The 26181-nt window shown below is 47.4% G+C and overlaps 7 protein-coding genes across 7 annotated transcripts; 4 read left to right on the forward strand and 3 right to left on the reverse strand.

Moving 5' to 3' along the window:
• Positions 1-1530: 1530 nt before the first annotated feature.
• Positions 1531-2530, forward strand: SERLADRAFT_437354 (uncharacterized protein; the record flags this gene model as incomplete). Its single annotated transcript, XM_007317684.1, has 7 exons — positions 1531-1566; positions 1627-1691; positions 1755-1844; positions 1913-2134; positions 2192-2313; positions 2363-2399; positions 2452-2530. 7 exons carry the CDS (start codon positions 1531-1533, stop codon positions 2528-2530), a joined length of 651 nt encoding a protein of 216 aa, XP_007317746.1.
• A 559-nt stretch (positions 2531-3089) lies between these two features.
• Positions 3090-4042, reverse strand: SERLADRAFT_361209 (uncharacterized protein; the record flags this gene model as incomplete). Its single annotated transcript, XM_007317685.1, has 3 exons — positions 3090-3436; positions 3507-3658; positions 3739-4042. The coding sequence occupies 3 exons, from the start codon at positions 4026-4028 to the stop codon at positions 3090-3092; spliced, it is 789 nt and encodes a 262-aa protein (XP_007317747.1).
• A 176-nt stretch (positions 4043-4218) lies between these two features.
• Positions 4219-5411, forward strand: SERLADRAFT_415132 (uncharacterized protein; the record flags this gene model as incomplete). The annotated part of the gene is made up of 4 exons (XM_007317686.1): positions 4219-4300; positions 4392-4482; positions 4638-4807; positions 4956-5411. 4 exons carry the CDS (start codon positions 4298-4300, stop codon positions 5220-5222), a joined length of 531 nt encoding a protein of 176 aa, XP_007317748.1.
• Positions 5412-6992: 1581 nt separating this feature from the next.
• SERLADRAFT_415133 (uncharacterized protein) lies at positions 6993-9980 on the forward strand (the record flags this gene model as incomplete). Its single annotated transcript, XM_007317687.1, has 3 exons — positions 6993-7061; positions 7097-7268; positions 7331-9980. 3 exons carry the CDS (start codon positions 6993-6995, stop codon positions 9682-9684), a joined length of 2595 nt encoding a protein of 864 aa, XP_007317749.1.
• Positions 9981-10643: 663 nt separating this feature from the next.
• SERLADRAFT_361210 (uncharacterized protein) lies at positions 10644-12726 on the reverse strand (the record flags this gene model as incomplete). The annotated part of the gene is made up of 4 exons (XM_007317688.1): positions 10644-11710; positions 11763-12098; positions 12159-12532; positions 12584-12726. The coding sequence occupies 4 exons, from the start codon at positions 12684-12686 to the stop codon at positions 10820-10822; spliced, it is 1704 nt and encodes a 567-aa protein (XP_007317750.1).
• A 169-nt stretch (positions 12727-12895) lies between these two features.
• Positions 12896-15279, forward strand: SERLADRAFT_407945 (uncharacterized protein; the record flags this gene model as incomplete). The annotated part of the gene is made up of 7 exons (XM_007317689.1): positions 12896-12898; positions 12955-13075; positions 13124-13263; positions 13318-13442; positions 13487-13998; positions 14054-15042; positions 15097-15279. 7 exons carry the CDS (start codon positions 12896-12898, stop codon positions 15277-15279), a joined length of 2073 nt encoding a protein of 690 aa, XP_007317751.1.
• A 584-nt stretch (positions 15280-15863) lies between these two features.
• SERLADRAFT_466076 (uncharacterized protein) lies at positions 15864-18706 on the reverse strand (the record flags this gene model as incomplete). The annotated part of the gene is made up of 7 exons (XM_007317690.1): positions 15864-16460; positions 17113-17455; positions 17602-17932; positions 18029-18127; positions 18198-18347; positions 18409-18513; positions 18583-18706. The coding sequence occupies 5 exons, from the start codon at positions 18643-18645 to the stop codon at positions 17726-17728; spliced, it is 624 nt and encodes a 207-aa protein (XP_007317752.1).
• Positions 18707-26181: the final 7475 nt, after the last annotated feature.

The raw sequence follows: 26181 nt of genomic DNA on the forward strand, positions 1-26181 counted from the left end.
AATAATTGTTGTTTTGGTCTTATCGGGTTCCGACACAAGGTAAGCTTGAATGTGTTTAGCAAGGGGCTTGGAAATATGTACATGTTCCAATGCAATATGACTTTGTTCCTCCTCGGAGTCAGATCCAGATGATTGCTCCGCTGTATCTGCCTTTTCCTTCTCTTTTCCTTATCCTTGTGTCTTTCCTTTCCCTTCTTCCTTTGACCTTTTTCAGCTGACTGAAGTGTTTGACACTCCGAGGTGTTGTGTGATTTGGCTTTGTGGAAGTCACACCATTTCTCCTCAGATTTGAGTGCTGATTCGGAACCTCCAGGGGCCTTCCCTGACTATCGTGCAACTTCTGCAGTGATCCGGATCTCAACTGCATCAAAGGTAAGTTTATTTTCTTCAATCATGTTGATTACCGATGACTGAAATATTTGCCATTCAGGAGTGCATGGGAGAGATTGGAGAAGAGCAAAAGCCATGAGTTTGGTATCAACTCCTAGTTCCATTCCGGAGAGGTGTGAATCAATTGTCCATTTCGCAATGTGGTCCTGGATAGGTGATGTCCCATCCCAGGACAATTTGGTGAGTTGCTGGAATGAATAGAAGGCCGAGGCAATGTTGGACATTTGATGGAGTGAGACAAGTTTATCAAATAACTCCTTGGAGCTGGTGAGGTCTCCAGTCCTCATTAGGAGGGCATCAGAGATATGGTCCTGAATGATTCCATGTGCCTTCTTATCCTTAAGTATCCAGGTGATCTCAGGATCCTCCGAGGAGGTAGGTTTTCCTGGTGAGGGCTTAAGCTCCTCTCCAGTAACAACCCGGAGAACTTTTTCCCGACGTAGCTTTGAGATGATCCGGAGTTTCCATATCTGAAAATTGTTGGGTCCAGTGAGAACTGGACATGCGGATGTATCTCGTGCTGTGGTCATGGTTCCGAGGTTGCCGTTTCAAATAAGAATTATTTCCTGCGTAGCTTTTGCGCACCAGGGCTCATAACCTAATAAACCTATGTGAAACTCAGCCGCTGCCCCAGAGGCTATAGAAACGACTGAGGGCATTTCTATACTAAACCCCCTACTACTTATAGTCGGAGGTGCTACTCGCTACAGTATAATGACTCCTAGGAGTACAATGGTTACTCCATGGAGTGGTGGCTATGCTCCATGGAGAACAATGGCTGCTTCGGCAGAGACCGGGTTTATCCGGTTTGGTCACACATAAAGAGTATGCATTATATGGAAATAATGCTGTAAATATTGCCCTAGAAGGCCTCTGGAACAAAGAAATATTTTACAAACTCCAGAGGGCACCACAGGAGGGTTTGCAGAGGGTTGTTCAAGTACCGCTGTATTTAGAAATACTATATATATACTTGGCTGGGAAACCTCGGCAGCGAGGGGATACTTAAGGTCCCAAACCTGTCGACAAAGAATAGGTCTTTGAGGCCCTTACGTAACGGATTAAGTCCCTGCCTGAGGTGCAGCAACTTGGCAACTTCAAGTTGTGTCCAACGTCCGAGGTGACACCACCCGTTATAATATGCCTTTCAGTTCGCGCGTCCAGAAAGCCATCAAGGTCATATATTTTATCGTGGTTTAATATTCCTCGATTATACGACAGGACACTTATCTGCAGGCACCAGCATCCCAGTTAGCAAGTTCTATCGAGGGCTCGATCTTGTTTTTAAGAAATGCACAAAAGTACGTTCCTATCATGATGCCTTGTCAATATATATTTAAAAAATATATCAACGCATCGTTCAGAATCCAGTTAACCGTTCTGGCTTCTTCTGAATTGACCGAGGATCATCGCAAAAGTATCTGGGACATATTCGAAGACAATATGCGAGCGCTGTAAGCTTAAGCACTGATGCTAGTCCTCCTTGCATATACTAAATTTTGGGTAAACTTTGTCATCCAAGATACATGACTTCTTCGTTCGGATGGGACCCATCTTCCAAGCAAACTGAGCTATTCGATCCCCTATCCCGCTTCATTCTCTTGGAACGAATGAACGAGAATAACCAACTGGAAGAAGGCGCCGAAAGCCCAATAGGAGTCGAGTCGAGTACATTTCCTCGAACTTTAGTCGCATACACCATGTTTCGTTTTGAGCGAGAAGATAGTCAGAATGTGATATATTGGTAGGTCACGCATTGTTTTGGTCGAGCTTGCTACCACTTCCGCGAATCTACATCAAGCTACGAGCTCCAGGTCAAGCGAGAGACACAGAGGCTAGGTCTTGGAAAACGACTAACGCAATGTTTGGTTGATGTTGGAACTGAATGGAAAATGAAAAAGGTCATGTTAACCGTTTTCAAATGTTTGTTTACTTTCCATGATTCATACCTCCTACTGATTGTTTGCTCTAGCAAACGAAGAGGCCCATCAATTCTACCGGTCAATAGGGTATGTGTAAATCGAATGCTGTGTCGTTTTGTGCTCTGTACACGTTTTGCAGATTTTCTACAGATCCTACTTCTCCCGAGTTTTCTGAAGAAGACAAGTGTGATTATATTATAATGTCGAAGCGTATTTAGAACACTGTATACAGTCTCACAATATGATGCACATCAAACCTCCTCAAAACCCGGGTCCATCAGTTCGAGAGGCCAAGATGAATAAGGAGGGTTGGTGACATCATGCCACTGTCTTCTTCCGCTTTGCTTTCTTCTCCCCTTTCACCTTTTCAGGCTGACCAGTATCCATTTCATCATCTTGCTTCGCCACTTCTTTCCGCTTCCGTTTTTTCTCCTTCTTCTCTCTCTTTTCCTTGCTCGCTTGTGCAGCTTCTTCTTCCTTCTGCCTCAGCTGCGCAGCCTCCGCTTCATCGCCCAACCTTCCAAGCTGCTCGAACGTATCAAAATCATCATCTTCGTCGTTTTCATTTTCTTCCAGCTCATCTTCCTCATCGAGCGTTACGTTACTAGCGGGGGCAGGTGGCGGAGATTTTGCTTTTAGCGCGACAAGAGCATGTTCAGGAGAGAAGGGATCAGGTTGGATAGAGCCTTGTAGGGACAACATCTCATTTGCTACAGTAAGACTGCTCAAGCGTCAGCGAAAACTTTGGTCATAAGTGATTGAATGATCAAAAGATGCTCACCCGATAACGGTGAACTCGAGGTAGCCTTCAGGTCCACCAAGTTTCTCTCCAGTGATTTTATGTATCCATCTCCCGTTCCCCTCACTCTCGTGTTCGTCTTTCGTCTCGTCGGTGTTCTTTCCATCGACACCCTCCATCTGGACATCTTCATTCCCATCCTTCTCGCCATCTTCCCCGTCTTCTTCTGGAGTTACCCCAGCTCCGAATTCGGGGTCATTCTCTGCAGGACCATATTCAAACTCCCAGTGATCTGTGGGTATATGATTGCGTGGGATGGAGACGTTGAATGTTCTATGAACAAGGAGAGAGACGTGGTCTGGCGAGCAAAGATTCACTTTACCCGCTAGTGAGACGTGAATGAGTCTGAGTCGACGATGTTTGGAACGGCAAGCGTTCCATAAGGGGGAACGTACCGAGTTTCATGGATACACGCGGACTCCATACTGTTGCGTCGAACCCGACGGCACATACTGAGAATGGACAGTCGGCTATTATCGTTGCAGAACTGTTGAGGAAGTGGAGATTCGAATGTGCGAGCACGACGCCTTGAAATGCTGGTATATACCTGCACATGAGATGGAATGACGAGCGCATATATAACATTAACAACTAAGCCACATATCAAGATGTACCACACGAACGCACCTCATGATCATAGAATCGAGCATTTCTTCAACGCCTGCACGCTGGTTCGTGGCGAACACAGGTGGAATTGAGACGGAGAGCGAGGCCTTCACAACATGGAATTCGCTCGTTGCTTTGCTTTTGCCCTTGTCCCGCTTTTTTGCTTTTTCTTGCTTCGGTGTACTGGCGCTCTTTGCCCCCTCGTCCACACTGCGAACCTTGTCTCTCTTCTCCTTCTTTTTCTTAGGCGTCTCTGACTCGACGGCGGCGTGGGCGTGCTTGCGCTTTTTTGTATGTGGTTCGGTGGTCATGATGGGGATTGATGGCTTCTATAAATCGAACCAGGGGTTGTAGCAAATTCAAAGAAAAGCTACGATATTCTCTGAGCCTTTTTGCCAATCAGCTCTGAGTGAAGCGCAAAGGTCAGAAATTTTGAGCATTGCCACGTGACTTGTCCAGTTTTCCCTCCGCTCAACTCAAGCTTCCCAAAGTTCCAGCTACAGAGCCGTGTTCGAGGTTCAGCGGGATTCGTTCCCATCCATTTCTTTCTTTCTCTCTACACTGTTTTTCTCCTCTTGCCATGGTACGTTATTTCCTCTGACTTTGCAGCGGCAAGCCGTCATACAGTGTGAATTTAGCGCTGATACTCGATTTTATCATCCTGTTTGCTCTAGTCGGCGCCAAAAATTATCATCCAGATCCTCGTCACAGGCGCACAGATATTCGGCAAGGCTTTGTTCGAAGCTGGGAGGCAAGCTGTCAAAAGTGCGTAGCGCTGCTTGCTGTTTTATCCTTCCCGTACTGTTGATGCTTACTCCATTATTCTGACTTTTTTTTTCTTTTCTTTCCGCATCGCTCCGTTTCGACGTCTTACCGCAATACCCTGTTACCTCACGACTGTGATTTGGGCTGTACGTTAGATGCCAAACATAGTCCACAGGGCGCGATTGCGAGTGATGTTGCGGGTGTACGAAATGCGACGTCGGGGTCGGTGACGGATAAACTTACCCGTGAACATCGCATGACGCTGGACGAGGCGCACCTCATTCTTAATGTCAAGCGTGGAGAGATGTTGGAGAGTGTGATGAAGGTGTGTTGCACTCATCATCCCTTAAGATCACCCGTTCTATGGCTGTTACTCGACACCGTGATTTGAAACTGGAATATTTGCATATCCACAAAATGCCCATTTTGTTTGTGTGTGGTAACAATGCTGATGAATGGTTTCTTTTGTGTAGAGCTACGAGCATTTATTCAAGGTGAACTCGCCACGGCCGGCCCCAGCGCCCGAAGCTGGTGCGACAGGACGCGCAGGAAAGCAGGCAGCGCTTCCTTCACATTCACATTATCTGCAGTCCAAGGTCGTACGAGCGAGGGAACGGATAGAGGCGGAGATGAAGATCGGTGCAGAGGATGCTGCAGCTGGGGAGGGTGTCGGTGCGGGAGCTGGTAATGCAGCAAGTGGGCCAAGTACTGGCGCGGGGACGGGTGGAGGTGCGAGTTAGCGTCGGGGCGCGTCAGAGATGGACGGGAAGTTGTGCATGGTGTTGTATTGAGTATACTAAACATACTAAACATTCTAGAGACCAGAGTTGTCGTTTTTGCCATCCCCATTCACTCACTCACTGCTCATTGATTTATTTGTACATGGTTCGTAGCATGATGACATATCTTAATGCATGGCTTGATATCATCCCTTTGTTGATCTGAGGGTCGGTTTCCAATGGGCTAGGGCGTCAGAACGTATCAATGTAAGAGTGTAGTAAGCGATGCTATAACAACCAGCAATCAGAGCTGATCAACAGTGATGGGCTCGACGGGATTCACGGAGGTCCAGGTCAATGCATGGCAGATGATGAGCTATCTTTGTTGATGAGAGGCCATAAAAGACGAGTGGTCATTCGACAAGAATGTGGGGGAGATAACGAAAATAAGCTATACTATAACGACAAGGTGATCAATAAGATTCAAAAGTTGAAAGTGGCTGATTGGGATCAGTGGTGAGAGACCCAGAAGACGCAAGAAAGGGGATGAAAGACGAGATTCGGCGTCTAAACGTGGTGTATCGACCGACGTCTGTGGATTGATTGCAGGTGATGAAAGTTCTCCGGTGCAATGTTCCGGAGCTCAGTATGGACAAGTGTCTGAAAAGGACAAGCGATACGCAGGTGATGATCGACCATATCAGCAGCTTTTGAGGAAGCGCCGGGTGGTGGCGAGCGGTACACGTGAAATATCGTTGAACCCAGCGAAACACGAGTTGTGAAACACGCGAACGGTGCAGCGAGGTGCAGTAGTCGGAGAGGGAGCGGTCAGAAGAGAGGTGATATGAAGCTGCGGATGAAGTTTAGATAGACAAAAGGAAAAGAAGAGGTCGTGGTGGAGAACAAGCGCGGTCACGAGGCAAAAGACTCCACAGAGGGTAGCAGAATGAGATACGGGGGACAGATGTATTACTATTAGGAAGGGTACGTGTAGTAGGTGATGCGGTAACGTGTACTGTAGACTGTAGCTGATGACTGTACCTGTATCGATCGATAACAGACACACCGCTTAGGGCCGGGGAACTAAGCGCCACATTTCAGTGGCAACGCTCTCTTTATTACATACATTTTTTCTGACTCCGGCTTTGGGCTCTTCTTGCTGCAGTCTCTCTTCAAAAAATATCAGACACAGCTAACCCTTCTCTTCTCTCCCCCTCCTCGTCGTCCCCGTCGTGCTCGCCCCCTTCCTCCCTCCACACGACAGCGCCGACCTTCGCAACACTGTCCACCGCCCGAACAGCACTGCCATCGTCCCCATCGTCTTCTCCGTCCTTCTCTTCCTCCTTGTTCCCTTCTTTCATTCTGTCCATGAGCCTCTCTTTTGGTGCTCTGGGCATCTTGTCTCTCAACAACCCCTTCTTCTCATGGTCCCTCCAGACAAAGTCGGAAATAAGGTCTTTCGCATGTCTTCTTGTATTCCTCGCCGTTCTCTTCATCCTCGGTGCGTAATCTTTCATCTTTCACAACGTGGCGTTCGCATGCTCATCGATAACACATCAGCCTACCTCACTAACCCATCAGAGACTACCTTCCGTGCTTACCTCACAGAACAGTCCTTTCGACACCATCTCAGTCGTCTCGATGATGCAACCGACGATGTCGAAGACTCTGACTCTACACAATCATCCTCAAACCGTCGCTCACTGATCTCAAATATCTCCTCCCAGGAGCGTACAACACTGCCTTTCCACTTTGCAAACCGTGCTTCTGTCTCACTACGCACTCCCAAACATGTCTTTCACAGCTTTGGTATATGCACAATCGCTACAACTCACGGCGCTGCCTCTTCTCCTCCCGCAGGTAGGAACAGCTCTCACACATCTCACATCGATCAGGACGGATCAGTTGTCTCGGATTCTTGGTATATCGGCGCATTTGGTCGGTGGTGGAGAGGTGGTCTAATTGAATCTTGGTATCGTGATGCGATAATCAGATCTAAAGATGCGGAAGGCTGGAGTTCTGGAATTCTTGGGTTCAAAGCACTAGATAAACTCAATGACTGCAATCGTAAGTCTGCCAATAAGCTGTATTTTCTCTAGCAGGGCATGTTTCGAATACTTTGCCTCCAGGTCTTCCATTCGTCAAATCAACATCCACTCCCCGTGTCTCTCTTCGCGGATCACCACCCAAACTGCGTAATCGCGAACGGTCTTCTCAACGAGTCGGTATATTTCCCCGACGAAACTCGACACCACCACCTCTTCCCAAATCCGTCTCTCTTCCTTTGCATACCGATCATCGACAGCCAGACAGCACCAAGCAACCTGTATCTTTAGGTCACGCTCCCTCTCATTCTCAGCCAACCCTTTGTGCCGCTGATCACGCACGTCTCGGACTTCCTGCCCCCATTGCTATATCTCGCAGCTCGAGTCATGCTCACCTTGATCATTCCCCAATTATTGCCGAGGTTCTGCGCCAAATTGCTGTGGCCAAAGGTACTGTGACCGAATTGCAATCACAGCTTGGTGAAGCACATGCCGGTGCAGCGCAGTCCCGTGCTGTGCTCCAAGGTGAAGTGGATATGCTGCGTGAACGCAAGCGGAGTGAAGATGCCAGCCGTGTGGATATCAAAGCCCGCACTCGTTCGCTTGATGATGCACGTCGTGGGGCGGAGGCCGCTCGCCGTGATGCTGAGAAGAGACTGAAAGCTGCCCGTGGCGCAAGAGAAGGAGCGATCAAGCGGGTGGAGCAGCTTGGTGTGGAGATTGAGCGTCTGTGTGATACTATTAAGAGTGATCGTGTGACTGTTGCTGAGGTGAAGGAGGAAGCGGAGGGGCAGGAGAGGGAAATTGGGGAAGTGCTCGAAGAAAAGAAGAGGGAAATTAAAGTAGCGGAGGATGTAATTGCTGCGTTGAGTTCCCGTGCAAGAGAGCTGGAAGAGAGAATAGCGGGGCAGAGGGAGAGGTTCAAAGAAATGAAGGAGAGAGCGGATAGTCGAAAGCGGGAGCGATCGCTTCATTCTCTGAATAATTCGGCTCACAATGACTTGGGTTCATGGTCTTCTACATCGTACAATCCGTTCGACTTGTCTTCCGATGCACCTGCAGAGCGCACGGAGGTGACATCCTCAAAGGGACTGGAACACAATGGTACTGCTATAGAGTCGAAGGATGTTACGCACTCTGGTGATTTATCGCGTTCACCACGTCCTATGCATCTTTCCCTTGGTGCACTATCAAATTTCAGTCCGAAGACACTTGAAGACACTGTTCAAGGATTTACGGAACGTCGCGCCAAGGGATATACCATCTTCGATGAAGACATTGCCTCTTTTGCTCATTCGCATGGATCGCAACTGTCTACTCGGCCAACCGGACGCCATCAGCCTCAGGTAAACGCACCTGCTCACACTCGCCCGACGTTTTCTCCATTTGAAGATTCAGACAGCCTCGGCCCTGGTCTTCCTGCTCACGCGCCTGGCATCTCACCCATGTCGTCCAATTTTATCCAGAGCAGTCTCATCAGTGTTATGGACTCTACCAGTGAACCAAACACGGGTGTCGTCTCGCGTTCCTTCCAATCGGAGAGTGATGCGATCATGGATCGTAATTGGCGTTCGTTGAGGCTGGGTGCACAAGATGAGTATGCTGGAGGCGGCACGTATACCTCGTCCCCCGTTTCTATCACTGGTCCCTCGTCAGCATTCAGCGAATATGATCACGAGCAGGAATCAGACCGCGATCATTTCATCGTGTGCGCATCTTCGCACGAGCAAGAGCACGCCCCCCTCATGGGCGTCCCTTATCGTGCTCACTCTGATCCTACCGTGACTGCGTCCCGTGGTCAGGATATGAGTCCGGATAGCAGAGCAGCCGAATCTGTTCCCCGAAGATGGTTCACGACAAAGGAAAAGCCAAAGAAGGGACTCAATCCTGATGCGAAGGTCTTTCGGCTGCCTAGGAGGAAGATTTCCGACCAGTTACCGCCTGCGATGGCGATAGCCGCCAAGAGTCCACCTTTGTCATACGATGTCCTGAACCCGACTGGTTTGATATCGACCACGTCGTCTTCTTCGACGCCGAGCTCGCTCCTGCGTGCGTTTGCGCCTTCACCGGCTGAGCGCGAGGTTTTGCACCGCGCACTGGGAGGATCGACCAACACCAGTTTGGAGAGACTGCCAAGCTTGAGCGATGTGGGGAGCATACCCTCCTCACCTGTGCTTGTTCATGCTCCGGCACAGTCTCAGTCTCATTCACATGCTCTGGGCTCCAGCACGGGCATTTCGAACGGGCTTGTGAATGCACATTCGCACGCTCGATCCGGTGGAGCGGTTGTTGTCCCGCCGATGCCTAGTGGTGACTTTGGGAGGGGGGTGCTTCCGTCGTGGTTGCAGGCTCTGCCGATGATGCAAAAGACGAACTTTAGTCCATGGGACGACGAGGAGGATGATTCTTCTGAGGGGAGTTTGGAGAAGAGGAAGTAAAGTGTGTTGGTCGTGTCTTCGCCGATTTTGAAAGGGGGGGGAGGCCTGGTGTAAACGTGTGTACGTCGAGGTGTTGAGGTTCTATGACAACGGCGATAGATCAGCAAACATCTCTTTGGATGGCTGTAATATTTTCTTTATTGTGCTGTATCTCTCAAGAAAGAGGATGGACGGGGAGAGTGGGGGGAGAGGGGGTGTGAAGGAAGTGCTACCTGGCTCACCGGTCGAGTACTGGGCTGCTTTTTGCCATATATATAGTACAATCCAACAATTGAATGATTATGAACCGAACGATTTTTTACGATGAAAGCTGGTGGTGAGAAGCCAATGCACTTGAGGGTTCCGACGGGTCAGTGTGGACACTAAACTGGAAAGCACAGCAGCCTTAGGGATGATGGTTGGTGTATATTTGAGGGGGCTCTTATTATTAGGTGGATGAGTGATTATATATCTTAGACCACGCATGAATCATGCAAGGTGTTTATAACTATAGCCCTCTTATAATGTACACTGGAGTATTTTGGGCGATTGAGCAACACCGTTTGGACACGCATGACCATGATTTTACGATTTGGTGCCTAACGCTGACCGGGCGTAATTGCCTAGCGGACGACTCGGGCACGTCGATTTCAGGCACGTCTGCATATGACTGCCGGGAGGGAATGGGATTAGTGGGGTGACTTGGGGGGATGGAGTGGCATATTCCCGTTGACACCGGGAAACAGGGGAGGATAAGAACGGGAGGAGATAGCTAAAAAGTTAAGTGAACGTACTCGAAATGGACATTCATCGATCGAGGCGTACCATGGTGTCAACCTAGATGCGGAACCTGCCGTCACAAGATGTCAGAGCTGAGAAAGGATGGTGTCCTAGTCAGTGATCGAGAGGCCATTTCGCGCGCTTTATTCCAGTGCTGTCAAAATAAAGAATGGAGGAACGTCCCGACCTTGACGACATAAAGTCATGGTTTTGCTCAAAGTAGTATTTGAATGAGTGGGGATAGGATGGGGCCACGGCCCAAGATATTAGATTCTAATATATAAATGGATGATATCGATTTTAAGTGGAAGCACGCATGAATCCGCCCCAAGCGCAACTTCTATAAAGTGGGCATGATGGAGATTCCGACGGACGATCACGAACTACTCTGCTGCTGCCCTTCCCTACGAGCCTGGCGAATTATATCTGCATTTGACTTGCCACCTGAAGAGATAAAGCGTTGTAGGTCCCTAGAAACTTCGTAACCGCACTGCTTCATCTCGTCTAACGCTAGCGAATATCGTGCATCCCCATTAGCGACACATGTTCGGATAATGGAGTCATAGACAGAGATAGGGGGTAGGAATTTTTGCGCCTTCATTTCCTCGAGGTAGAAGAATGCATCCTCGTAGCTTGCCTGTGTCAAGCATAGAATGATAATCCGCTCGTATGTCCGCGCATCAGGTTTGATGGATGCTTCCTTGAGCTCGAGGAGAAGCCTGTTGCCAAGTTCGCGATGGCTCGCTGCGATACACCCAGAAAGGAGTAAGTTGAAGGTCTCGATATTTGGTTTACTACCATAGTCTGGAAAGGCCTTGTATGCTCCCACTGCACGCTGCAGATCGCCGAGGGAGATGGCAGCTTGGATTACAGTATTGATGGCTGTGGCATCAATCACCTTCCCTTCGTTGCGTAGCTCGTCCAGAATTTCCCATGCGCCATCGACATTGTCGATATCTTTGGCAATCGCTTTGAAAATGGGCTGAGTCGTTTCCGCTACAGGATGAATCCCATTGCTGCGCATAATATCGAGCGTGCCAAACGCTTCCTTGAGTTTTTGGACTTTGCAAAACGACTCGATTAATGGTGCAAAATGCCATTCTTGCCACTCGACTCCCATCATCCTGAGCACACGAATGACATCGGTGGCAAGGTCTGGAAGCCCGTGACGGCCGGCCGTTTGTAAAACTTCAAGGCAAGCACCTTCGCCAGGTACAACTTTCAGTTCTTGAACAAGTTTCTGCCAACATCGCAAGACACCTTCAGCCTTTGGATAGCTAAATCAGTTGAACCTTATTGAAGAAGTATAGAAGGCTTACATATAATACTTCCGATGAGGAATGTAAGCAAGTCATCCACGTCTCAGTATCCAATCTTCGAACAGAAGTTGCCTCAAAGTTTTCAGCGAGATCTAATGCAAGCCTTGGGAAGCTTTGTTGTGCAGCGAGTTTAATCATGCTTTGAGCGGTAGGTAGCTCAGGAGGGAATCCACGATTGCCCATCTCGTTCATAAACTGCAATGCAAGCTCAAGTTGGCTAGCTGCTGTAAACCGCTCGATTATGAGCCCATACGTGTGCTCGTTGGGTGAAATATCCATTCCCTCCATTTTATGTAGGACATCCCACATATACTGTGAAGGCTGATGCCTCGATGCCTGTGGAAATAAATAAATGAATAACCACGCGACAACTTCAGATAAATGTGATTCTTTTACATGAATGAGATGGTGGAATGACTGTCTATCTGGCTGAATGCCCATGGATATCATATCCTCAAAAATACCCCACGCCTCCGTGATGAAACCATCCCTAGACCCGGCGGCAAGCATAGAGTTATATATCAGTAACGTCGGTTGTATATTTTGATTCTTCATCGACTTGCAGAGCCTTAGGCAATCGGCAAACCGTCCCATTTCTCCCAGACGGGCCATTTCACTCTGACACCGAGCAATCGCACTTCTCCTCTGTGTACCTTGGTAATTGGTGTCGGGTGTAAAGCCCCATGGCTTGTGTCGCAGCCGCGTTGATGCAGATGGTGGGGGTGCGGGCTGCAAAGACGCAGTAGAGGAATGTCTATGCTGAGCATGACCTGCAGAAAGTTGTGAACCTATTTTGTGGTGGTTTTTTCGACAAGACTCACTCAATACGCGTGAAACATTTTCAGCGCCATTTATATGCACTGGCGACGAGCGCAGACCTCCTGTGACTCGCTTGAGGGAAATGCGCGAGGAGGAAGCCAGCATTTTGAGCTCACCAACGCGAGCGGACCAGCCAGAAAAGAACAGTGGCGGAAAAGGACAAAGGACAAACAAAGCGCAACAAGTGTCTCTGCGCGTCCATAGCACTGCCACCATCGCCGCCTGTTTTACTTCCACTGGTCCGGGACACGCTCCTGTCGCCGTGCCACAACCGTGACCGACGCGCTGCTACCTCTCTTGTATTTCTTGGTAAAATGGTACGTGTAAGACTCACGAATATACCTTTCAAACATTCCTGAGGCATTTTCTTTAGTTTTATTCAGAAGCTATTTTATCTAGGCGCGGGCCATTGGCAAAAGTATGGCTCGCCGCCCACATGGAACGGAAACTCTCCAAAACACAGACATTACAGACCGATATTGAACAGGCTGCTGGTGAGTTAGGTCAAAGTATCATGCAAATGTACGTTTACCGTGTAATAGACGCAATAATGGGGCAGGAGGTTGAAGTTATGGCCCTGAGATTGAGCGGGCAGTTACTCCTTGGAGTCGTTCGAATCTACAGCCGCAAAGCCAAATATCTCTTGGACGACTGTAATGAAGCATTGCTGAAGATAAAAATAGTAAGACCACTTTGTTCAGCTGCAGGAATGGCCAATCATACTACTTTGTCTTAGGCTTTCCGTCCAGGCATAGTCGACATGACAGAGGACCAACTAGCGGTCAACCGTAATGCAATCACATTGCAAAGTGGTGGATTTGATCTTGACGCACTTCTCCCTGACATTAACTGGCAAGTCAAGTCCGAAAATCAATATCAGCCCATTTATAAATGTTCTATTATAGGGACATCGACTTCGAAGACCGTCCGTTAGATGCCCCTCAGGGTCACCACGTAGCAAGGCAGGCAGACATTACACTTGCAACTGCTGATGACTTCCAGTTTGATCTCGACGACCCAGGGTATGGGTTTGATCTAGGCCCTTCAGACGGAATAGGCTCGCAGGACTATGCGGAACTCGACCTCGGGCTCGATTTCGGTGACGGCCCTGTTAGTGTCTCTGGTGGAAACGACAATATGAGTGTCGAAGTTGGACGTGACGCACCAACCCCCCGAAGTTTCAGAGAATCGCTTGATTCACATCTAATGGGACGAGCCGGTATCGACGAATTGGACATTATTTCTCAGAGGAGTAGAGAGCTTTCTGAGCACCCTTTTGGCGCCGAAATGGACGTCGATCCAGGTTTTGGACCTGATATTGGTGCTATGGAGATTGATCTCGGTGTGGACTTCGGTGATCGTCCTCCTAGCGAACGTGAAAAGACACCGGGTCAAACAAGGTCTCTCTCACGCATGTGTAAGTCATCTTGATAGTATATCCTCAATGCTGCTAAACGTTCAAAACACGGTAGCATCCCCTCTCACGGAACCACCACAGACGCCTCCCCCCGGCGTAAACCTCACTCCCCACGCAGCTGCGCAAGCCGCTGCCCAGGAAGAAGCAGCCGCCAAAGCAAAACGTAAAGCCAAAGATAAGAAACAGATTATAGATTCCGTCACCGAGCTCGCAGATGGTCCTGGAGCAAACATTGGCCGCGGTCGCCACGGTGGACTTGGTGCACCCATAACGAAAGACGTCAGTGACATTCTGACGGAACAACATTTTCTCCCGCGGTCGTCAATGGTCATGCGGCTCCTTGAAATTCGCGATGACCCCCTTGCGCACTTCCTACCCACGAAAGTTATGCCTGACGGGACCTACTTCTGTGCAGGCCCCCCAGGGTTAGCGCCAGAGCTGAATGAGCTATTTATGCGACCACTCCAAAATGCCATAGCACCAAAACGACGCGGACCTCCAGGAGAAAGAAGTCCGCGCAAAAGACCTCGGGTTGAAGAAAGTGTTCACGAAGAGGAAGCTGTCGAACAGGCCCGGCGCGACGCTAGCATAGCGCCTAGCATTGCTGTGGGCAGCGAAGCCTTTGGCAGACCTGGAAGTGCGGCCCCTGACAGTGGTTTCGATTTCGGAGATGCAGGTGCACCGGTGATAGATGACTTCCAGATGGACGTCGGAGGAGAATTCCCCGCAGCACAGGATCAATTGGACGTGATATCTAGACGATCCAGGTCCTCGCCACTTACTGAACTTAGTCGGCTTTCTACTCCTGCAGTCGAAGGCGAGGAAGGTGAGGAAACCTACGCCGATCTGGCGTGTCCTATTGCCTCTTTCGATGTACGGCCATCACAGACCCAAACGCAGGAGCGAGAGGTTGAGCCCGCAGATGGAGAAGGAGGAGGTTACAGTAAGAATACCGTGAAGGCATTGGGGATCCTTCGAAAGGAGCTGCAACCTGAAGGCGAGGGCGAGGAGCCAATGATGAGTTTCCGTCAGATGTCCGATAAGGTTTGTTCATCTTTATGATGCTAATAGTGATTAAACTGATGGTGTTTGTGCCAGGCATCGCGGCGAGCGGCAGCATCTTTCTTCTTCGAACTACTCGTGCTCGGTACACGAGATTGTGTGAAGTTGTCACAGTCAGCGCCGTTTGAGAATATCGAGATCCGTGCCAAAGATAAATTATGGGAACGCCAAAGACATGGATCGGTCGCACCATCTATCGCCACCGCTATGGGGCTATAATAACGCTTGGATATAAGGTCTAATCTTTACGTAGATATCTATTCTACACGCTATACCGCCAACCATTTTTGATTAGTTTCTTGTTGGAGATGATTGAGTTGGATTTGATTTCACTATTATCTTGTATCCTGTTGCTCCTTGTGTAGTTTTGATTAGTTTTACTTGGATAAATAAATATGAATATGTAGACTTTCTCGGAAGTCGTAGTAGTCGAATGTTGGTATCTCTGATTATGGTATCTTGTATGTGTACGATCTTCGTCAGAAGAATGATCTCAGTCATTTATATATACTTGTCGTTCAAGGTTCGTAAAGTGAGCGGGCTCTAGTTTGGCCTTAGTTCTATGGCTAACGCGTAGGATCTCAACTTATCGCATAAGTAATCGACCTTTTGCAACGTCAAAAGTCGCAAATGCAGATTGGAAAGGCATCATTTTGCTCCCGGTGCTCTGAAGATATCAAGGATGAAAACCAGACTGCCTCACTGTGTATGGGTATATATATTGGACTGTAGATAGTCACGCTGAGATTTTTTATTGTACGTAACAGTGATAGGACGTAGGAGGTTTTATATGGATAAAAAGAAAAAAAAAAAGGACCTGGCGTCCTATACGTGAATGAAAGAAGAAATAGCAAAACGAAACGGGAAACTAGAGGGTGATAAAAAGAAAAAGGAGGATGGAAAATGGGGAGAGAAAAACTTGAAGGAAAAGGAGTGTGGACTTGTTGCTTTGTATCTGTATGTGAGTTGTATGCATGTGCGTAGAACTTTTGAGCAGAAAGTCGAGAATAGTGTTCGATATATGAGAAGGGTCAGAGACATTTTCGTGAACGGTCATGAGGGGCATGCATAAGGCAAATAAGAAATCGAGCGCAAAGACGACGGCAGGGATGATGGGGGAGGGAACAAAAAAAGGAGGAAAGAGGTGAGAAATCGAATTTCACTACGAACAGACCTAGACATCGTCACAAAATGGGGCGAGAATAGATTAAACCAAGAAATGAGAGTTAAAGGAAGCGAGAAAAAGCCACTACATCCTTGAGACCTGCATACTTAATTCGAGACAAATACGAGTTGAGAATGGAGGGGTTGTGTTGCGTTAGTTGGGCGATATGTGCGAAACAAGCTGATGACAGTGAAATGGATGGTGTTGAGGGGAAAGGTGGCAGAACGTTGAGTTCCTGTTAGTGAAAGCCGACAAGCGGTGAAAATCAGCATTACTGGACAGTTGAAGGGGTATCGTATTAAAACAAAAACGTGAAGGATAACGCTTTCTGGGACGTGGATTCAACAGCATATTGAACCAAGAGCGCGAAAATGAGAAGCTGTTCGATATTTCTTCATTGCAAAATCGGAAGATATCGAATAGCGGAAAATCGTGGTGGTAAAGATGAAAAGCACATCTTCCAAGCAGTCAGGGAAGTAATTGCAATAAGAAAGCGATTAAGGCATGCTTAGTTGCATTGAAAGAAATTAATTAGTGTGTAGTATAGGTATCGTGGTGGAATGCGAGAGGGTAGGGGGTTGTTCAATAACGAAGAGGGAGAAAACGACAATGAAAGATGCGACAATATGAAAAGTCGAACAAGAAAACAATAAAGCAATAGAAAAAATAATCAATGAAGCTATAACCGTCTTGGGGAGGGAAAAAAATGTCATGGCCGCAGTAAACCCATCAACGACCTATAAACACCAGTCCTACCAGTCATCCGAAGCGTCCACATATTCAAAGATAAAAGCTAACAACAGAGAAAGCATAAAATAATCCAGCGACCCAGAAAGCGAGGAACAAAAAAAAATAAAGATGCGAACGAGTGAGATTGGAAGACTGACTAAGAATTTGATTTTCGCTTGCTGAATTGCGCGAGGGTATATGGAGCGACAACACGGCCGGCCATTACAAGGAACACAATGACGGCAGGGCCAGTATAAGGATGTGACCAAGATGCGAAGACGAGAACCAATAGCGAAGGTATGACCAAAACCGGACTAACATATATACATTCCATCCGAGAGAAAGGAAACCACGACGATGACGGAGGCGAGAGGGATACCAGAATACCGAGATGGTGAGAGAAAGTGTTTGGAAGAAAGTGTGAATTGAGGATGCCTTGTGTAAAGATAAGCGCATGATAAGAAAAGAGGATGACACCAACGCCCGGAACCATCTCCTAAACTTTGGCCAAACAGATCCGAGTATGATAATAAAATCGTGTAATCATTGGTCGTGATATTGACATCATAGTGATCGTGGACAGGCGAATAAGCAGAGGAGCAAAGTCAGAGATGATTCGGAAACAAACGAGACGGATATAAGCATACATTGTCACGCAGATGTGTAGCTCTGCATATCCCGTCATCGTAATTTCCTTCACTCTACTCCTCTATCCATCCCTTCCTTCCCAAAAACCTTCGCCCCAACCCACTCCTCCGGCGCTTCTCGCACTTACATACCCCCATCCAAAACTCCTCTGACATCTCCTACTCCACCGAGATCAGCAAGGAACGGACACAGGTCCGTCAACTCCGTATCATGAGGGTCGTTGAACCAAGACGAGACGGGGACAGCATTGTTAGGGTGGAAAATATACGAAGCAGGAGAATTGTCGAGGATGATGGTATCGGCTATGGGTCGGCCGAGTTGAGAAAGATCCTGCAAGAGGGAAACCATCAGATAACATGATTACATTGGAGATATGAAGATAACGCAGGATATACGTATCGAAAGAACGTGAAAGTGCTAACGTACCTTGACATAGTTTCCCTTATGGTTATAACAGCTCTCTCGGAATAATCTGTGCGTCACCACCTGATGTATGTCGAGTTTATCCAGTACAGGGTCAGCGTACTGTGAGGTAGATCTCAGCATTCTATATCTCGATCTACGTTGCATAGTTAATGAGTGCATTTTGACTGACCTTACTCAAGCTTGCTGTGAACACCACTACTTCATACAGCTCTCCCATCTTCTTCAAAAAGTTATCAACCCCTGGACGTTTGATAACATAGACATTGTGCCAGTGATACTCGATTTCGACAGGCACAACGTAGTCAGCATGCTGGATGGACTAGATTTCGAGAGAAACCCTGAGCACACACGATACGCGACGAGAAGCTGTGAGAACGTACCTTGAAACTGCTATGCACTAGGGTCTCATCCAAATCAAGCACGAGACACTTACGACCAGCATGCTGTGGCGCGATAGGTGGAAGGAGTGGGCGAGGAACACCGTCCTGACGTATGAATCACGGTAATCAGCACTCGAAACGAAATATAGATACAGTAGAAGACGGAACACTCACAGGTCCTATAGGAATGCCAGCTCCGCCACTCATAATGAGCATATCCTCATCGTCCTCGTCCATGCCCTCTTCCCCACCCTCTCCATCGCCCTCGGCGCCTTCTTCACCGCCATCTTCTCCACCGCCTGTACCCTCGTCATCGGTGTAGCTTGTGTCTGTTTCACTACCGGTTGCGTGCGAGTGTCTCCGGGCTGCCCCTGTTCCGGTAGAAGAGGAAGGTGAAGCTGAGAATATATCAGATCCAGTTGATCCTGGAGCTTGAACGGCTCCGCTTAGTACACCCCCCGTTTCGGATGACGGGAGGATGGCTTTGGTAGGTGTTGGTGGAAGAAGGACATCAGCAGAAGGAGGGGGAGCGGTGGGTGCGGGAGGGATGACGATGACTGCGGGAGTGCTTTGACCTTCGTGCACACTTGCCTTCTCGTTATCTTTTTCCTTGCTTTCAAGCTCCTTGTCCTGAGACGGCTTGTCTACGGGGTCCTGTGCCATTTTCTCTTTCTCGGCTGCGCTGAGATCATCGAGTGTAGGCCCCGAGACTGCGCTGGAAGCATCTACATCATTAGATGTTCCTGCGGCGGCTCCAACAGTGGCTGGAGGACGGAGAGCATCGATGGGGTGGGATGCGCTCGGACCAACACATGGTACGAGTTTACGTACAAGTTTAGAAAGGAAGGACGATTTAGGAGCGGAAGGAATTGGTCTGGAGTTAGAGCGAACACTTGATTTTGATGATTTAGACGTTGCGGGGGTTGCAAGAGTTGTAGGCTTTGCGGGCGCAGACGATGAGGTGGCCGATTTTTCTACCGAAGACGCGGGTTTGTTGCGTCGTGAAAAACGACGGGTTCTCGGCTTTGCAGGTTGGGCAGGATTGGAATTGGAGGATGAGGAAGACGTTGTGTTTGTGGTGTTGGGGTGCGTGTTCGATGTGTTGAGCGTTGTGGTAAGCGATCCCTTGTCCTTATCCTTGTCGACGAGTTTTTCCTTCTCCTTGTCGTCTGAGACGGTGCTGCCCGACGGATTCTCAGTCCTGGAGTGGGCTGAGGACGATGCGGATGGCGAGGAGGAGAGCTGTTGCGGGGCCAGCCCGCCAGAGCCGTTTTGGAGAGAACCGTTGGTGGGGGACGTTGTGGGCGGGGATGGGTGTGGTTTTGCCTTGTCGATGTCTGGGGGAGGGGGAGGAGGAGAGTCGGGGTGGGACGACATGCAAGAGATGGGAGTGAGGAGTCAGAAAAGACAAGGGTATTTTAGAGGGTATTCGGAAATTATAAGAGAAAGAGAGAAGGAAGGCGACTCGACGGGCGACAGTCCACCAGAACCACATCAACACACGTCAACAACACGAGGTTACAGCACTTTCACACGCTCCCCCCCACACCCCCTCCTCGTCGTCCCCAACAGCGACCACCATACTTTATTCTACATTCACACACCCAGTCGATGTGCTCGCGCCCCTGTCTCACACAGCGCCCACCCCATCCCGACCCCGACCCCGACCCCGACCCCGCCGTACACACAGACACTTCTCCCCGTGTTGTACACCATGTCCTCCTTTTCCTATCCAACACACGCTGGCGCGGCGTGACTAGACACGACTCTTTGCTCATTTCCTCAGCCCTCGACGCCGGCAAGTACTCCATGTGACTAAGCAAATGGACAATGCACAGCTTCTCTCTCTGCATCGATGCTCAAAGCCGATTAAGAGCGCGTCTTATTCCCCATTCGAGTCTCATCTCTTACGTCCATCATGAAAACTCGTCTCTGCTCCAGCTCTCAGCCTTACCACTATACTCGTGTTCACCACGAACCCGCAAACAAGCACGTTCCAAGGTACCGAGTCTTGAAAAACTTCATTACCTTTAATGGCTACCGGCGTCTCTTCGCGCCTTCACTTCTCCGGTTCTCATACTCCAACCTTCGTCCGCGAAAAGTACGGACTTTAGGACACTTTCCCTGTTTAGGTTATATCTTACTTTGGACGTCTTGATCCGTCACGTCGAAAACCGGTTTTTGAATTGCAGTATACGACTCGGTAAGACCTCTGCGTTGAATCACAGATCCAGTCATTTATCAACGACGTCTTGCTAGCCTATATTTCAAGCGCATGGCGAGTGACAGTTCCAGCGCTCATTTCAAAGCGCATACATACACGATGTCACAACGCTTCCCATCGGCCTCGTGGTGAACACGAACCACCAGATGCCAGGAGGTGGCCTCCACGCATATCATATTCTCATGTCCTCACTGTGTGCGCGTAAAAACAGTAATGGTGGTTGGATATATGCGCTAAATTACAGTGTTCGTAACCATTAAACGTGATAAAGAGCAACAAAACCGTCCTGAGCACCATGCAGCGTGGTTAGGCCTCCTCTGTCATCACGCATTGCTAAGATGATAGCATGCAACATGGTCATATAATCTTCAAGATACTGGCAAGATAATCTCACGTTGTGCCTCCCCTCTGTTGTGGCGGTACCCGGCTATTTGTGTGCACATGTCCTTGACTAGACTTTCACTAGCGTTCGGTTCGGGCCTAGCCTTTCAGCGTCAAACAAATGTTTTCACGCGGGCTTGTAGTTCGCTGTACTAAGATGTAAGATATGGAAAAATATGTATATTTATTATTAGTTAGATAAATATATTTATTTTTCCATGAAATGCTAGAAGAGAAAACACTAAATATTTGTCATACGACAGTATATTTCGTGGTTTGGTGGGGAAGGTCTAGGTTTTCGTGATGATGGTCACGTGACGCTGAGTCATCGAAAACACGTGTATCGAATTTCGGGAAAACGAGAGGGGAGAGAAGGGGGAAATTCGAAAGACACAGACCTTCGGAGCATGTCATAGCTAGGACTCAACAAGGAGGGTGATTTTGGAAAAAGAATGAGACCTAACCATGGTAGAGCACAGCTCCATACCATCGATGTCAGGCAACGAATACGAAGCTATATAACAAAATACAATGCCTGGTCAAGTCCTTGCTGGAAGGCAATGAATCAGGGTATGAGAGTTTTGAAGAGCATCGGTATAGGCGCAAATCCAAACTAATATTGAACTAAAGAATAATACATCGAGTATGTACTTCTTTATATAGTGAACGGCGAGGGTCAGACTGAGAAAGGGAAGAATTAAGAAAGTGGTCTGACCAACTGACTAACCAATAGGAAAAGAAGGAGAAAGTGGTCCGATCTATCGTATTTACTAATCGTATGAGAAAATGTATTGGCAAGGGGTGTGTGATTGGTTGTATCAGTAAGCCCATGAGAAGGCGCTGACTCACAACCTTCTTCGCTTATCAATATCCCTCCGAAGTATTCCCAGACATAGCACTGGATCGTTGCTATGTCATTTGGATATCTTCTCGAGGGTCTACAACAAGTCTCCTTTGTTGTAAGTACGATAGGACGTGAGTGTGAATAGAGAATAAGAAGAAAAAGGATAAAAGTAATAAGACACTGGCTGTGATCTCTAGTCCAAGGGCAAGAGGAGTGACAGGGATTGAGTCTGTTAACCACGACATGGCGGGAATGCGATAAGAAAAATTGATTCCTCACAGTCGAGTGCTTTTTGTAGGAAAGAACCCGACACCACCCAAACTGAGCTGGTGATTTTAAATTGTTGAATATGAAAATAAATCGAAGAGGTCTCAATATTTTCATTTGAGCAAGAAGTGTACGGGATGTGGACAAGAAAAAATGTGTGAGGAGAGTACATGCTTGTGAGTTGGAGAGAAAATAAGAAGAAATGCCAAATGATTTAATGAGTATTTGTGAAAGCTGGTATGCGATGGCGATGTCGATGATGAGAACTGTTGTTAGAAAACCACACACAAAACAAACTAACACACAATCCTCCCAGATTCCACAGAACTTGTTTATGGGCTTAGCCTCCTAGAACAGTGGGTGCTCTGGTTGTTTGTGGGGTGGTATGTATGACAATCCTTCAAAGTAAAACCCAGAGATTATGGGTGTGGGTTTTGAGGAGGAGGGATAGTTGAACTATAGAAGATAGGGGCTTTTTGAGATGAATATAGGATGAGCACTACATTGCTAATCTTAGCACAAGGTAGGTTTGAGAATGACAAGATAACAAGGTTCCCAGTGATAGCAGGCTCCTGACGCACAAACTGTAGTGCTCAGAAGGACTCTAATCGAAAGGGATGACAATCACTTTCAAAAGTGACAAGTGACGATGACAGCAGTTAACAGTAGTAACAGTGGGAAGTGTTGTGACCACACTGGATCACAAGTAGCAGAGTAGTGAACTTGAGATTTAGAGAAGAAGTCTGGATTTGAGTTCTTGTTGTTTTTACAAGGTAAAATACAGGGATTTATACAGTAAAAGAAAGGGAGGCTATGCACAGTATAGCTGTGCAAAAAGAATGAGAAAGAACATGAAGGAAAGAATGTATGCTGACAAATCCTGCATAGGTAGTACAGGATAAGATGGTCAAAATAAGGAAAAGAAAGAGATAGAACAATAAATCCTGTGTAAGTAATGTCACAGGTTTGTACAGCCATAAAATAAAGTCCAAAAACAGAAAAAAAAGCAAGAAAATCATAAAGTCATGGGAAGATGCAGTAAAAAGAGGATAAAGAAAAACAATATCAGTATCAACACAGTTCCTTTATTGTCAGTCAGGCATCCTAAAAAATGAGTGTCCATGAAAAATGATTCAAAAATCAAAAATAATTGCACTGTAAATGAATGTTCTGCTGAAGAAAAAGAAACTGGAGCCACCGGTCCACCACCTAGTCCAAATCCGACAGTTCCATGGCCTTACCAATGGACTGGTTGTGTTGGACCACCTGATCAAACGAGGGAGGGAGAGGAGTAGTTCCAATTTGGAACAAGTGAGTCCCAGGCAGCGTGTGGTAGGTGTAGCTGTAGCGAAGACAATGGATGAAAGATAAGTGTACCCAAGTGAATGGGACAGCGATGAACATGGGCGACGCAAGGGGATGAACCTTCTCCAGCTCAAAAATTACCCACCCACGCTCCAACCAGGCAAGACGAGCGACCGATGTTTTGATAGTATATGATGGTAGATCGACGTCATAAAGATGGACCTGTTGCCCTATTTGAACCGGCCACCGGGGCTTTGCTGATATCAGCAGTGGCACGTGGTAGTCAACGGATCGGCGACGGAAGCGGATAGGAAGTGGTGACATCAGAAATGGTGGGGGTGCAAATAAGATGAGGAGGAGGGTGGAGGTGGTGAAAAAGTGGATTAGAATGGGGATCCAGAAACAACTGTCAGGTGAGAATAAAAAGGAGAGGAAGGGGCCCATGGTGGGGCTAGGCAAAGGAAGGGGAGTAAGGGAAACGACAAAAGCGAGGGCGCAATGCAACGTGTAGCCAGTGGCAACGCGAAAATTTGCTGAAATGCCGAAATGCGGAAAGTACCGAATGGAAAAGCAAAGGTGAGCGTGACTGGATTGCCTAATAGAGGTGGTGCTGATCAGCCACAAGTTCAAAACAGGCAATATTAATTACTATTCCACGTGGCACTGTGCCTGTGTGGCGCAAAGGCGAGTCTTTTTGAATATTTGCTTTGTTATTGACACCTGTCCATGCTACCAATCAACTTTGGTGCATGACATTGCGCTACACTGCCTTTATTCTTATTCTAGCTACAAGTCTCTCACACAGTGGAGCTGGTCACACGGGCTGCGCCCTCTGACATCATCAGCCACTGCTTTATCATCTGTATAGTACAATATGTACAAACAACCTGTAGTAGTTTATATACTTCAATAGATCCAGGAGACTCCTCACTGAGTCCTCCTGTTGTATCCTCACAACTAATTTGTTGAAGCCTAAAGGGTAACCACTCCCTCATCATTCTCTCTATAGCTTGTCTGAGTTGTGTGCCAGAGTAACAAACTCTTGGTTGTTACACTCTGTTCCTGCAGTTCGAATATCAACTAGATTCCTCCCATCTTTATTAAAGTCAGCTCCTAAGTTTTCTGATCCTTCTCCAAAGGACCCTTACCCCACTCCACCTTTCATCCTCTACTCTCACCTGTTCACTCTGTTGAGTTAGGAACCAAGGTCCACAGAAGGGCCTAGCGCACAAGCTAAGTCAACTCCCAACCTTGTACTCTGTTCCACTCCCCACCCCATCTCTGCACTCCGAACTCCAATCACTCCGAATGTCACGGTTCTGACAGTGCATGACAATGTGATCAGCCATGTGGTATATATAAGAAATCATAAGGTAAGATGTGGTGATATAAGCCCTTTTACTTCAGGTGTTTTAGGATTAGATTATAACAATATAGCAAGGTCAGAACTACAGCTACTTGGAATATATGATTGTTAGGCTCTTTAATTGATGTCAATTAACACTAGAGCTTGAGAAACTGCTGGTTGAGGAGTATGTAGAAATTGTATCATATAAGCAAACTTCAGAACATCACCCAAAGGTCTTATCTTGTAATTATAACCGGCCTTTTGGCTACTACTATATTCCACATGGTATTTACATATGTTTGGTATACAAGAAGCTTTGTATGTACATTTCTATGGCATTTTTTTGACAAACAGTCCTTCTCCCATGCATGTTGATGTGCTCTGAGGGTCCAAATATTATCCAATAGAGTAGGTGCAAGCTGTGGTTGGGAGAGAAAAAGGACATATCTAAATCTTGCAGTAAATTAGTTAGAAGTAATATGATCTCACAAACAAAGGAAAACAACTCACCTAGTCAATGTGTGTTGTGTTATCATGGTTATCATGTGACAGAAGCAGAGCCAACTCAGCTCAAGTTGCAATCAATGCAATAGTTCCCATATTCAGACATTGCCAGATGCATTCAAGAATTTTCATAGAGATTGACACACTGTTATATTAATTTATAAAAATCTATACCTAATTATACAAAGCAACTTTTCACCAGGCCTCAGTGACGAGGTCATCACTCAATGCAGGTGGGTTATTAGTCAAAACCAGCTTCTGTTATTACACTGCTAATTGAACTGACATGGAGACCCCGGCCTTGTAGCATCCTACTATCAATCTTGCATATCAGCTGAAGGATGTCTTTCACCATAGTAAACCGGTGGATAAAATTGTAGACCCATTTACTCTGGAGCATCGAAAAAGGAACATTGTAAGCCCGATAATGTCAACCGCCCAAAATACAGAAGAAATGCAAATATTGACCGTTGCACACTTACAGGACCCGACTACCGACCCACCTTGACTCGTAACCCGGAGTGGAGGTCACGTGAATGACTAATCGGATGACTCATACCTTTAAAATTGAATAATTTCCGTGCAAAATAATAGAAATATCTCATGCAGCCCGTTCCACTGATTTTGATCCATCGGCTGGCATGATATAGCAGATATATTGTTGCTGTCTGTCGCCCTGTGGTAAGATTGTGTGAGCAAAAGGGTGAAGGAGCGACGCACGTCGAACGAGGTCTTACCTAAGAAAAATAAACCAAAAAATAAATTATCTAATCTCCGCGTGTGGGAGTCTGTTCGCATCTTACTAATACTCGCGCCCCCTCAAACGCGCTCTTGCCATCCCCCGCTAAAATGCTGGCTCACAACTATTCGCAATCGCAGCAACAACAACAGCCCTCTTCG

The sequence above is a fragment of the Serpula lacrymans genome (genome assembly GCF_000218685.1).
Source record: "Serpula lacrymans var. lacrymans S7.9 unplaced genomic scaffold SERLAscaffold_6, whole genome shotgun sequence".
NCBI classification, from domain to species: domain Eukaryota; kingdom Fungi; phylum Basidiomycota; class Agaricomycetes; order Boletales; family Serpulaceae; genus Serpula; species Serpula lacrymans.